This window comes from Filicampus tigris, chromosome 17 (genome assembly GCF_054856515.1).
Source record: "Filicampus tigris isolate MCC_2025a chromosome 17, RoL_Ftig_1.0, whole genome shotgun sequence".
In the NCBI taxonomy this organism is placed as follows: Eukaryota; Metazoa; Chordata; class Actinopteri; order Syngnathiformes; family Syngnathidae; genus Filicampus; species Filicampus tigris.
This window is the reverse complement of record NC_141233.1, coordinates 11872049-11885860: the sequence shown is the minus strand read 5'-3', so window position 1 is coordinate 11885860 and position 13812 is coordinate 11872049. Positions and strand designations below refer to the sequence as shown.

At 41.4% G+C, this 13812-nt stretch overlaps 1 protein-coding gene across 1 annotated transcript; it reads left to right on the top strand.

Moving 5' to 3' along the window:
• Positions 1 to 9879: 9879 nt before the first annotated feature.
• LOC147133388 (enkurin-like) lies at positions 9880 to 13359 on the top strand. The gene is made up of 5 exons (XM_086012725.1): positions 9880 to 10082; positions 11174 to 11280; positions 11363 to 11583; positions 11713 to 11859; positions 12831 to 13359. Exons 1-5 carry the CDS (start codon positions 10009 to 10011, stop codon positions 12990 to 12992), a joined length of 711 nt encoding a protein of 236 aa, XP_085868851.1. The 5' UTR covers positions 9880 to 10008; the 3' UTR covers positions 12993 to 13359.
• Positions 13360 to 13812: the final 453 nt, after the last annotated feature.

Here is a 13812-nt window from a genome sequence, read left to right as displayed (position 1 = left end):
TATTAGATATTGTAAAGTGGATGCTTGCCTGTCTGAAAACACAGGAAAAGCGTCGAGATGTAGCTTGTATGGCACAGACTCCCGAAATGACCAAAAGGAAGAGGTAGAGACGTTGTGTCCACTCTGGGACAATGGGAACAAACCTGTGTCGCGTCACGGCACAACCATTCATAGCGCGCTGCCGTTTGGCAGGGAGGTAGGATAAAGGTCAAACCAGTTCAGCGCAGGTCGTCTGCGAGGTGAGGCGCTCTTTGCAACGGGCTACAACTTGCTGCTACTTGGAGCAAAAAAAAAAAAAAAACAAAAAACGGCACGCTGGGCACCAACGTCAACGCGGTGTCCTGCATTGTGCTGGCACCGCCACCTGCCTCCACAGATAAGATCACGACGCTCATCAAGTCGCGCTCATTAAGTTGTTGCTGGCACAAGAAATGAGTAAGGAAATCCCTTGCGGTAATGCCAAGAACAATATAAAAAGTAGCCCGTTTGTAAAGGAACGGATCTGCATCGAACATGTAAGATAGGATCACTATTCATTAATGTACAGACATCTTGACAATTCATCTCTCGCCTCACTTTTGACGTCAGCCATTAACCCAATTCTAGGAATAGTTTGCATTTGACCTCATTTGAATGGTAAAATCACTTTGTGGAGAAGAGCAACAATGGAAAAGCGTATGAAGTGCTGTATCCTCTGCGAGGTGTGTCTGTACACGAACCAGAAAAGGATGTGGACTGAAAGGTAAACACCGTTTACCCGAGAAGACCTCCAAAAAGAAGCCAAACTACTTTGCAATCAAATGAAAACCGTTTATCCAAATATCACAGACGACATGGAGTGGCTTGGCTCGTGCCCAAGTCCTCTCCAGAGTTCCTTGGAAATCATTTTATCTATTCATACGGACCTTTTCTGTACCGCTTGTCCTCGTTGGGGGTGAGCCAGAGCCAGCTGACATGGGTGAGACGGAGGATCGATCGCCAGCCAATGACAGGGCACGTGCAGACAAACATACATTTCCACTGATATTCACACTTGTGGAACGATTTGGAGTCTTCGTATAACCTAATGTTTTTCGAAGATAGCGTGGAGTCATAATATCTCCACAGAGAGGGGCCCGGCCCGACCCCTGGTGGATGATAATGTCACGGTGCTTCCGGAAATGGAAAGTCAATCCGAACATATTTTTCCACAATAAGTTCTACGCAGGCCCACGAGATGAAACACGGCATTCCGATGAATATTGCGTTTGTGGAATTAAAGAGTTAATCCACTCGTTTTTAGCCATCTCCGGGGGCGGCCATTTTGTCATTTCTGCCTTAATCCTAGAATCGCCCCTGAAAGACACAATCCATTTACCCTAATTGTTAAATTTAGGTGAGCCTAACCCTCATTAGGGTATCGGGTGACAATTGTGATTCATGAACCGACAATTATGATTACCAGAGGTCTTCATATTGTTCTACTGCCACATATGAGGCTTGTGACGTCTCAAATCCAAGTCTGAGAAATGCCCGTTTTCCCAGAAGAAGAATTTGGGTGTGTTTGTACTCGCGCGCTCACAACAGCACAATGACAAAAGACTCCGCACACATCCTCTGTGTTTGTGTCTCTACCGACTTTCTCCCGCGATGTCGCCTCTGACTCAAGCGCCTCGCAAAGCAGGAAGAGGAAGCGGCATGTTGGATTGTGTGGAGGAGTCACTTGTACACTTATCAGAAAAGCTCCTATAACTACTTCTCTCCTGATGACACGATACGTCACGGGACAATATGAATAGGTCCAAAGACACAGCAGTGGGGAAATAGTTCAAATTTATCTCATTGTCTTCTCCCCGGTTGTAATTACGTTACATTGGGGAATGCGACCAGAGAGATGTGTTGGCCAGCTTCGCTGACGTGGACAGTGGGAACGCCGGTTTATTTTGTCAGCTGAAGACCCCCAAGGCGCTGACCCTCACCAGGAGAGCAGACCTCCTATCGGTTCCAACTGAAGCAATCGGAACAGCCTGTCCTCACACTGGTAAACAGCTCATATACAGTACGTTAGATTTGGCTTAAAAACATTTTTTTTTAAATTAAAAATGGATGGAAATTACGATTTATAATGAAAAACCACTTTAGGCAAGCACAATTGTCACTTTTCTTCTGTGGTGGTTGCCAAAGGTGGTCACGGGAGTTCGTTGCAGTGTTACAGTAAATTTTTTGTCCGCATGTTTTTTCGTGATAACAATCACACTAGAGTGACAAGCATATCAGAGTGACCCCATCCATCCATTTTCCATCCACTCATCCTGTTCTGGGTCACGGAGACCTTTAGCGTATCACAGCCGCGGGGCTTTTGAGCAATAGGCGGACTACACCCTCACCTGGTCGCCAGCCAGTCTCGTTTGATGTAAAAAATATGGCATTTTGGTAGGCACAGTGGTTAGCGCGTCTGCCTCCCAGTCAAGAGGTCTTGGATTTGAATCTTGGCACCGGCCTTCCTTTGTGGAGTTTCCTGCGTGCTTGCGTGTTTTACCCCCCCCGTACGCTGGTTTCCTTCCACATTCCAATACCATGCCTGTTAACGTAATTGAAGACTCGAAATTGTACATAGGTGTAAAGTCGGTGGGAATGGTTGTCCGTCCTTATAACGTGCCCTGTAGTTGACTGATGATCAGTCCAGGCTACAGTCTTACCAAAATCATCTGGGATAGGCTTCTGCTCACGACATCCCTGAATAGGATAAGCGGGACAGGAAATGGATGAATAGTCGTTTTGGTAATATTGAGACCAACTATGGATTTTTTTTTTTTTTTTTTGGGCCGTTTATCTGTTCCAGCCACCAAAAAAAAACAAAAAAACCGGTATGTTTTTTAATTAGAAGAATAGAACTCTATAAAAAATATACTTTGTAAAACCTTCCAGTTATGGCAGGTTTAAGGCATCGAGTAAAATTGTTCAGTGTTGAGGAAGTCGAGCGCAGCTGTTTTGTGGCAGCAAATCCCCGAACTCTTTGGTGGACACCCAACGATGAGGGATGCATCCGGGAGGGGCTTAGAGTAGAGCTGCTGCTCCTCAGTATCGAGAGGAGCCAGATGAAGTGGTTGGGGCATTTGATTAGGATGCCCACCTGGTGAAGCGTGACAGCACGTTCTACTAGGACGTAGGCCAAAGGACATCCCAGGGCATGCTGGCAGAGTCTCTCAGATGACCTAGGAATGCCTCAGGACTTCCCCGGAAGAGCTGGGCAAAGTGTCTGGGGAGGCAGAAGTCTCCCCAGACGCTTCCCCGAAATAAGTGACTTTGTCGCAGTCATGGAACTATCAACTGCGTTTCCTATCGGTTGTCCTGAGTTTAAAAGAAGGTGGTGCTTTTGGCCACAAAGGGTCCTTTATGGTGAGCCCGTATCCATTTCTTCCATCTTTCGCCTCCAGCAAATATGTGACCTTTATTGCAGGTCCAAACGATTTACACCTTAAGCGCCTTCTTCACAACGTGAAGTGTGAATCATTGCTGCGGCACCCGGCGGAACGGCAGCTCTGGTGCCCGGAGTCGGTCATTAAAGAGGGAGCTCTGCCTTACATAAGAACCGATTTAAGTCCTTCTACCGGGGACCGACTCTGTTCCGACATATTACATGCTCTTACACACACTCATGTGCAAGAATATAAAGACCCGACCGTACACAAACTGCTCCCCGGTGTTTTAACGATGCATTAATGATGATGACCTTCCTACATTATTTCAATCAGCAAACGTGCAGTGAGCTCTTTTGTCTTGCCTGAGGGTTGTTGCTCCCGTACATACATGTGAGGTGTATATTTAGAATAGCCGTGCATAGCGGAGGGCGTCGCGTGGGAGGATGAGTTACTTTTTAACACTGGGAGCGCTGCGAAAAAAAAAAAAAAAAGAAAAAACAACCGCGCATGCATATATATATATATATGAGCTCAGACATAGCGTAGATGCACCTGTGCGCACTGGTAACGTCGTAAAAATGACACACGCACACACACTACTCGGGAGGTAAACCTCAGATGCTCTGTCACGCCCTGCAGAGGAAACCCCAGCTAGTAGACACGACTCCGCGTGATGCTTCACTGATGCATTATTCACCTCGCCGAAGCCGATTCTCCTTTACACTTCACTCCTTTCAACGCCTCTTTTATGATGTTCAGAGTGCTTTCTGGGGACACACAAGCACGTGCGTGTAGAGTGTAGCCTGCCGGAGACGTAACTACCCGCGCAGGTTGAAACGAGCTCCATGAAATGAAAGTGAGCTATTTTAGTCCACCTACCGGAGCCTTTCAGTGTGTTGCTTTATCTTCTCTCCGGCAAGGCATGCGGGTTACGAGAGAACACTCAGCAGGGGGAAGCCCTCATCTTTTCCAGCTCATCAGCATGCATGCATTAATTGTTCGCACGTATTCATTATTCACCTCCCACAGCCAATGAATTATTCAGCGCTCGTATTTCCGCATGAGAACAGAGAGGGAAGATATGAACGCCGTTTGTCTGAATGCTGTTCTCTCCCTTAGGCCGAGAACCCCCCCCCCCCCCCCACCGTCGTCGCCCACCCACTCGTACACATTTTCACCACGGCACTGTGAGAGCAAATTGGGAGAAATTACCCAACTCCAATCATTGTGAATGTTCTTGCTTCAGGGAGTATTAGGGGGGGGGGGGGAGATGAAAAAATGGCTTGTTTTTATGTCTTTACTAAAATCCATTATTATTTTGTCTCAAATTGTATTGGGAGGGAAAAAAAAATCATCTCTGGCAGTTATGTTCGTTTGTAGATGCCTCTGATGCTAATGCCGTCATCAAGATATCGTCGCTGGACACTTACGTCCAATTTTGGAAACATTTTTAATTGTCACGTTAATGCGATGTTTTGTAATGAGGAAACGGCATTTACGTAAAAATAAGAAAAATTGCAAAAAAAATGGAGATAAGTGTTTTTCACTGGAGATTTTACTTAATGGATTGTATACAAACATTTGGGTCTGTGGACTGCCCTACCACTCTAGTGAGAAATCAAATAATATAATATATAATCCAATAATGTATGTAACGTCAGTCAAAAATGGATTGACTAACCTCATATTGGAGCGTTCATTTTTGGTTTGCCAAATGTTCGGGTTACATAAAATGTGACTACACTCAACATTAATGGCCACAGTCAAAACAAGCAAAGTGGGGTAAAATATGGAGCAGTCGAGATGATCACAGTCTGAGTCTTGGCAGAGGAACGCGTTGGCAGTGGGGCACAGCGGGACTTCACAAATGTCTTCCACTCAGTCGTGCATGCGCCCACACAATCAATCTGTCATAATATTGCGGCTCCTTGTATCCTCAGCGTAGCGATACACAACCGGTTTCTGCTTAAACCTCAGGAGGGAAATGTTTTTTTTTTTTTTTTTTTGACACAATGACAGTAAAGGCGTTTTCTTATTTAATGCCACAATAGATATGCAATAATGCCTCTTTGTGTTGATGTGAAAGTCTTACCAAACCATTTCCTGCATTCCTACCCTAGTAACACATTTACACAGCCATTTATAATGTTCAACTCAGAGCCTAATCTAATACGAGCTAATATTAGACACCTCCATCAGGTCGACTGCCAACTATGTGCTCAATTATGGGCTCATTATTTTCCGAACGGGTGAGACTGTGACTTTCACAAGTTTCATGATAATTTCATTGCTTTTGAGGTTGTAATGGCGTTAACTGACTGCTGACTGAAAAGCGTATTGTAGTGCTTCTCTCTACTTTATCGTTTGGGAACACGCGTTTAACTGAAAGTGATGATACGAGAGCGCAGTTACTCGATGATCTTTGTGTCATTACGCGGTGAATATGGCTGTTAAAAAGCACACTGCATAAAGTACATTTACAGAAAATGTCATGTTTTTTGTCTTATTTGTTAAGATTGCAATTCCATCGGCCCACGGGTGGGTTTTCGCGCCTTGCCCGCGGGACATTTGCTTTATACAGAACTTCAAAGCATTCCCGGACATGTTATATATGGTTTGAAAACTGTTTCCGCAGATTCGAAAGATACCAAACATTATAAGATACAATCACATCTGCAGGCTCGGCGAGCATTTAAGTCAAACAATCGCTAACACACAAAAAATATGGAATTCACCATTTCAGCCTCAAAAATTTCCAACACCATTTCATAATCCATCAAAATGATCATATCACGTCAAAAAGGGTCCATTAAAAGTATTCCAGTAATAGTTAGTCCACAGCAAGCCTGACATCCATAAAGCCAAGTTATTATTTTGTACATATTTTCCCTTAGATTGCGTTAGCTTCGACAGATTTAGCCACACGAGATTTCAAAACATAGACTGGACCTTATGTTTGATTGATTGCTTACTTGATCCGATAAACGAATTGGATCCGGAGTTCAACAACCGCCAATTAACAAAATACATGCGTTAAATAGTACCACCCCCTGCATATCGACGATTCGTCAGTTGTGTTTGCAGTCACTTAAAACTTAAAAAGATTCTGATAGTTGAAGAGAAAAAAAAATCAAAGTGTTATCTTCAAAAAGAGACCAAAACTATGCTTATACTCCAAATGGTTCAAGTATAGCTTCAAATTAATTTTTTGTAATCTCTTGTCATTTCTGCATGCTCCAACTCACCTGTGACCCTATTGAGGAAAAGTCTTTTAGAAAACAGAGGCATGGATATACCTGTAATCATGTTCTGGTACTGAAGAACAAGAGAAGAGACTTTGAACCAGGGTTACAATACTTTGGGATTTTTCTTATAGTTAGTTTTTATTTCGTTTTGTCTTTTGTTTTGTTTGTTTTTTAAGAATTTTCTATTTTAAGGATAACAACATTTTGTTAACAAATATTTCATTCAATTTTTGTTTGTTATTTTGTTAGTTTTCATTAACTATAACCTTGCTTGCAACATGTACAGAATAATCAATATGTCAAAACAATTTGTCTGATCATTAAGTCAGCAGAAAACCTGGTTGTTCTATTTTCTATGCCGCTTATCCTCATTAGGTTTGCAGGTGAACTGGAACTGAACTCTATTCCAGATCATTGAAACTAACAATATTTTTTCAATGACTATTGAATTCCTTTAGAATGAATTGGATTACTCATTGGCCTTTAATCAAAAAGAATAGCTACGTACACAAATATATAAAAGATGAAGCACACAGAAGAGCTATTTGGCATGTCAAATATTTAGGAATCACTTTAACTAGCTATTTGCATGTTGTTCAGGACAACTATAAATTACAAAACACGTTTCTGTATCTTGTGTATGGCTTATTTGAAATTTTGTGGGGGAGGGAGACAGATGTCCTCCAATTCTTGAACGGCCCTCGGCTCATTGCGACGCTGTTTGTCGCTTTTGCGCGTTGAGCATGTCGTCAATACAGATATCATACCTATATTTTGCAAACTGTAGCCATGACTTCTCGATTCACTTTGAAAGAAATGTTGCTGAGTGTTGCTGTGTATGTTGAACACGCGGAAATCTAATTAAAAGCACCAAAAATAGTCCTTTTATTTTGAGACCATTTGAAATGAATTGGTGGGAAACTGACTTGGAAGTCTTTTAGCACAGGAAATGAAAAGAGAAGCGACCATTAACCTTGCATTCATGTCAGCAAGATGTCAGGAGCATGAATTGTTTGGATGAGATTGTCCCTATGCGAAACACAAACCTGATTTAGTGGAGATTTAGAAGCCCTATAAATTTAATTCCACCGTCCAGTGCCAGAAAGCCCGACTTGAACTTACTTGAACATGTTGCAGTCGGTGGGTTTGATTATCTTTGGGTTTGGAATAGTTTTCCCAATATTCATATAAAACACTCTAGATTATATTATAAAGTCATTATGTTGATTTAGCGGTGGAAACAACATCTTCAGGGAGGGAATCGCAAACAAAACGTCAGACATGAATCTTAAAGTAAGCACAAGCTCAAACAAGAGGCCTATACGGTAATGCGAATCTCGCTCTTCAAGAAGTTTATAAACACAAATACGATTTACACTAGACAATTAAAATTACTTAGCACAGATCAAAAGGTAGCCCTCAAAGACCACATGTTCTAAATTAAGTTTTATTACCAGTCTGACATTGTGATTTCCCAGGAATGTTATAAAAGTGATCATTTGAAAGTGTAAACACTTTGGAGATTTCTATTAAAAAAATATTGTTGCATATTGATATTTACTGCAACCCATGACATGGAAAAGCCAAATGTCAGTACTACTTCTTCTACCTTCATTGGTCATAATTATTGTAAGAAATTATTAAGTCTTCGCATGGATATACTTAATTATTAATATGAGCAGATTTGTTATTAAAGAGGTGTGTGTTAAACTAGTAGCCCTTCACATTAATTGGTAAACAACAAGTAGCTGTCAATTTCCAAAAAGATTGGTAAGGCCTGAAATAATACATCAATCCATACTTTCTATACCACCTATACTACTTTATCCCTACTGACTTTGGGCAATCACAGGGCCTACATAGAGAAACAATTCTCAGTCACACCTAAGTCTTCAGGCTCCCGGTCAGCTGTAGAATAGATTTTAAAATGATGCTACTGGTCTACGAATCACCGAATGACTTGGTTTGATACCTAAAATATTGAAATACAAATAAGATACAAGTGTATATTACTGACCATTTGAAAACAACTTGGCTTGAGTGTCACGTGTAGTTCCCACGAATCCCTCCCAGCTGGTTTGGGCTGAGACTGGTCAACAGCCAATCAGGGCATACATTAACAGGCATAACTCACATTCACGCCTATGGACAATTTGTCTTGAAACACACGCACGTTTTTGGAGCACGAGCTCCAAGCAGGAACGTCTGAGTCCGAATTCGAACCCCAAACCTCAGAAATGTGGGGCTGACCCACCACCATCCTGCACATTGCAGACTAAAAAATGTCTAATTTCAAAAACTGGAATTGTTATTGGATACTAACAGTTCAACAGATCGCCTTCTGGCCATGAGGCACGGGGATACGGCAGGCTACAGTATTGTACACTTCGTAAAATGATTGTTCTTTTCGCTTTGTATTTGGCGCCATCTAGTGTCAAATTTACATTACTGCAGCGTGAATTTAATAGATCAGAAAATTCATGGAAACTCGAAATGACGAGAACGTAAGACGTAACTTTCCAATAAAATGTGTATTATCATGAACCATTATGTCACCATTACGTACTCGATTTACGAGGTGATTTGTTTTCGAGATGGCGTAATAGAGATGGCGTAATGGTTAAATTTATGGTTTTCATTTGAAAAATGTAATGCCTAATAGTTTTATTCATATATTTATTGTGATTATGGCTTTCTTTTGCGTTTATGTACAATTTCGGGTACTGCTCCGGTTTAAAGCGAGGACCAACATTGCATTTTTGTGATTCAACTCAAAAATAAACTTTTTAGGGGTATTTAGAGAACAAAAAAAATATGCGCAAACAGGTGCATGGACATAAATTTACCGTTTTAATTTTTAGGGTTGGCAAAACGTATAAGAATTAATTCAAACGGCATTAATGCAAATTTCAACAGTTAAAAATTTAAGTTTAACACCATACCCGTTTTAGCACATGTCAAATGAATGAGCAGCATGAGACTGTTGAGAAAATGTATATTTTCTTTAAAAGGAAATTAAACTTATTGGATTTTTTTTTTTTTTTTTTTTTTTACCTATAACGCCCGAGATCGCTGACGTATTCGTTCATTGGGATTTTAACTCACACCCTTAATACACAGTGAAACACGACGACGTCATACGGTTGGCCACTGCTGGATTAGACGCGTACAGTGTGGCTCGCCTTTATACACAGACACAACACCGCATCGTCAATCGGGAGATTCATTTTATGCGGACGTTTTTTTTTTTTTTTGGTTGTTTTTTTTTTTTCTTTTGCAGCCTACGTTGCTCAACGGTTTTTGGATCGGAACCGACGAGTTTGCCTGAGTGCTTGCTTATTGGAGTCTTCTCGTTGAGCTGCATGCGGGAAATGTACCCACAAGACACAATTCATAATTTCATTCAAAATAACGTTGTCATGGAGAAGCCAAAGAGGTAACGTATGGATACTTATTCGGCATTGTGGGGGTGGGGGTGGGATGGTGGTTGCGTTTACTACATACCCCTTTGTAGTTTTTCTCAATTATTATAACCACCAAAAATGTATAATATACCCTAGCTAGTTTGAATACTGATAAGATTTACGACATCTAGTTGTTTACATTTACACATTTGGTTGGGCCCCCGTGTGGCTCTCCTGAGAACATTTGGCAATCTTTTTGACAGTGTAATTTTGTCTGTGCACGTGTTTCCTTTTTTTTTTATTTTTTTTATTTTTTTAGTAGTTACCAGCCCACGGGCCACATGTGGCCCCCGACCACACTCTTTAAATTAAAAAAAACATGTGTTTTTTTTTTTTGTTTCAAATCAAAACAATTCCTCAGAAAATGAGAATGACTTTCCATTATACATATTTTAACGAAATACAGGTTGGTAATGGGGAAGAAATCATGGAAAAAATGGCGGGGGTGGGGGGGGATATTTTAAAAATCAGAGAATGTGAATCCGAGGGTGCCAAACTAAGAGTATGCTGCGGTTGACTGTCGTTTTAAGTTGTGATACCACCATTCGCCACTAGATGGTTACACTTATACCAGACTGCCCATTACTACAACATGCCTTTTCCCAGATTTGGAATGATGTGCGGGAAAAACGTACTTCAATATATTAACATTTTGAGTGAGTTGATTTTAGTGAAAAAATGCATAACATTGAGTTCTTGCACTTTATGTTGGTTTGCTGTTCAGCAGTTTTGTGTCATCCTTAAAAGGTCATTTTTGTTCGAGACAGCCCTCTGCACTGGAAAAAAAAAAATGACAGTACGTGGTTATTTTGTTATCTTGAAACCATTTGTTGTTGCGTTTGGATATAGACCTTTTATGCGTACAGTTAGGCCCCACTATATGTTAAACTTGTGCTTGGCACGAAAATAGGACCATTGGTGTCAAAAGTTTGAGAATGTACAGGATTTTGATCATTGTCCTAACGAATGATAAGTAATTACAGTACTAGTTTTAATAACAACACTTAGAGAATGGAGCAAGGTCAGTTTCGTCAAATGATGTCAAATGTGCTATTTTTTTCAGGTACGTGTCCAGTTCAAGGCAAAATAACGTAACAACAACAGTAATTGAGCTGCAGCATCCAGCAAACTACCTGACAAAGTTCTCCCTTGATTCAAAGCTGCCTGATAGTGAGTCTTATGACACGCCATTAAATCGCCATGCATTTTTGAGCATGTCTTGTTCTTTTCACCTATATGCTTTGTTTTCCAGTCAAACCACATGTCAGGAATGTGTTTTGTACCAGCGCAACAAAGAAGCCAATGTTGTCAGCGGGCGAATTTCTGCTCCCGACTGGCCTCCCCGCAAAAAGGATGTTTGCAGCCGTGCCAAAGGTGTCCAAGCCGCCTCTTTGTATTGTCGACACCAACAAGGGACACAGGGAGTTCCATAATAAACTCTCGGGACTTGTGCCTGTGTACAGAAGGAAAAAGGTATTTTTTCATGGCATGACTCTGTAGAGAACATTTACCAGGATGCAAGGAAATGATTGTAATCATGTTTTGGACGGGACTTTTATTCATTTACTTTTTAGAGCTTGATGTTTACTTTTGATATTGCAGGATTATGGAGAAGTGCCTGCATATCTGCTGCGGCGCAAAAGCAAGTATCCAAAGGCTCCGGAGGAAAACAGTCATATTGAGGTGACGGAGCCAGAGGAGCCGGAAATCAAAAACCTTACAGACCAGGAGTGTCGTGAGATCATTGAGGTAATTTAGGTTCTTATTGCACTAATGCAATATAAATCACATGATGTGTTTTGACTAGTGGGGCCTCAAAGAACATATTGCAATGAAACCTTTGGACTTGACTTCCGCTTGTAGTCTTTGCTCCAATAATTTTGATGACCTGAAAGTTTGATTTTTTTTTTGGGGGGGGGGGGGTTAAAAATAATGCTCTCTTATAGGTTGTGTATCGGATCCAGATGTAGATCATTTGAAATTGAAGCTTAAATTTTAATCTCCGGCCATCTCTTATTTTCAACGCAACCCAGGGATGAGCAAGTGGTGGACTGTGGCCACACTCTTAGTGGGCCCTTGATTTAAAAAAGAGAAAAATCCAAAATATTAAGAAATATTGGGGGAGGGGGGGAATAAAATCCCAAAATGCGGGGGTTGACTATAATTTTAAATTGTAATACCACCAATCACCACCAGATGGCAGACTTGTCTTCGTTGAGCTTATACTGATTTGATTTTTGTGGGGAAAAAAAATATACAAAATGAGTTTTTGGACTTAATGTTGGTTTGCTGCTTAGCGGTTTTGTGCCATCCTTCATTGAGAATTTTTATGCATGAGCCTTCTGCGCTGGGTAAAAAAATTCGTTTTGTTTGTTTCGAACACTTTGTTGTTGGGTTAGGACAGTGGATCTTTTATGCATGCATTAAAAATGTACAATCAAAAATGAAGCGCTGATGACAAATTGTGCCCCCCTCCAACATTTAAGTTGCCCTGATCTAGAGAAATAAAACCTGAATAAAATTGGCCTCACTGTTCTGATACTTTTGGTGGGACATATATGTCAAAAAAACATCCGCCAAAAGGTCTTTTCAGTCAAGCCACAAGAGCATCTCAGGAGGACCAGAAAAGGGCCAAAACCCTTCTGTGGTGGAATCACAAAAACATTATGTCACTTTTTGGTCTATCAAACAGTAATCATTTTTTTTCTCCACAATCCAAGGACCTGAAGAAGAAACTTGTAAAGCTGAACACAACCTACCAGCGCCTCCCGTTTGTCATAGACACGCCATGGTTGAAGAACCGCAAGACGCGACTGGAGAAGGATATGACACAGGTGGAGACTGACATCAGACTCCTCGGAACACTGCTGCCCAACAAGTAGCACGTGAGCCTGCGCCATCTCTTCTCCAAAAACGAGCATGTCAAAAGTCAGCCAGAGGCAGTCTCTGTCTGGGGGATATGAACTCCTTGCTTCACCTCTGGGCAATCTCTGTTAATATGAAAGACTGCTGTAACTACTGTTGTTTGAAATGTTATAAGTAACTTCAGTTCAAATGTGCCGCATGTGTCCTTACCTTGACCTTTTACCTCAAACTGAACGGTCCAAGTCAGATATCTGACTGATAGCAAAGGGGCCACTAACCAGACGAAGGACGCGATTGTAGTCATAATTAGGATCGATCCAAACAGATTTGTTATGAGTGAACTTAAAATGCTTTGTTAAGTCAATAAAGTTTGCTTTTACTGTGCTTATTTTTAATTAAGATGGGGTTGGGTTTGTCCTCAGTTCTCCATTAAGATTTAGGACCAATGTGTGGCACTTTGTTGCAATAGTTTGGGGAGGTACTTTTGTGGTCCTGCATGACTGGTCATATAAGGTATGCTTAGATGCATTTTGTGTGGAAGACCCCATCAAACACCATTTAGGAAGAACAAGGTCGGTGAGCTAAAATGACACCGAAACCACATATGTCGTTTTTCTCACTCTGGGAAGTTCACTGAAGAATGGAAGCTATTAGTCACAGTTTAGACCCACTGGCCAAACAGACAAAATGGCAACCGGTTAAGAGATGCTAGTCTACTTGCTGACTCCTCTAGAGCAAGAGACTGACCACCCACCCTCCGTAACTCAACATAGTCAAGAGGTTCACCACCGCACGCCGATGGTGTGCAACACAAAAATGCAGCGGTGCGATGAGAAG

Coding starts and splice junctions, on each gene's coding strand:
- LOC147133388 (XM_086012725.1), top strand. CDS start 10,009: ATGCGGGAAATGTACCCACAAGACACAATTCATAATTTCATTCAAAAT. Junction 11,281..11,362: donor TGATTCAAAGCTGCCTGATA/GTGAGTCTTATG, acceptor TTTGTTTTCCAG/TCAAACCACATGTCAGGAAT. Junction 11,584..11,712: donor CTGTGTACAGAAGGAAAAAG/GTATTTTTTCAT, acceptor TTGATATTGCAG/GATTATGGAGAAGTGCCTGC.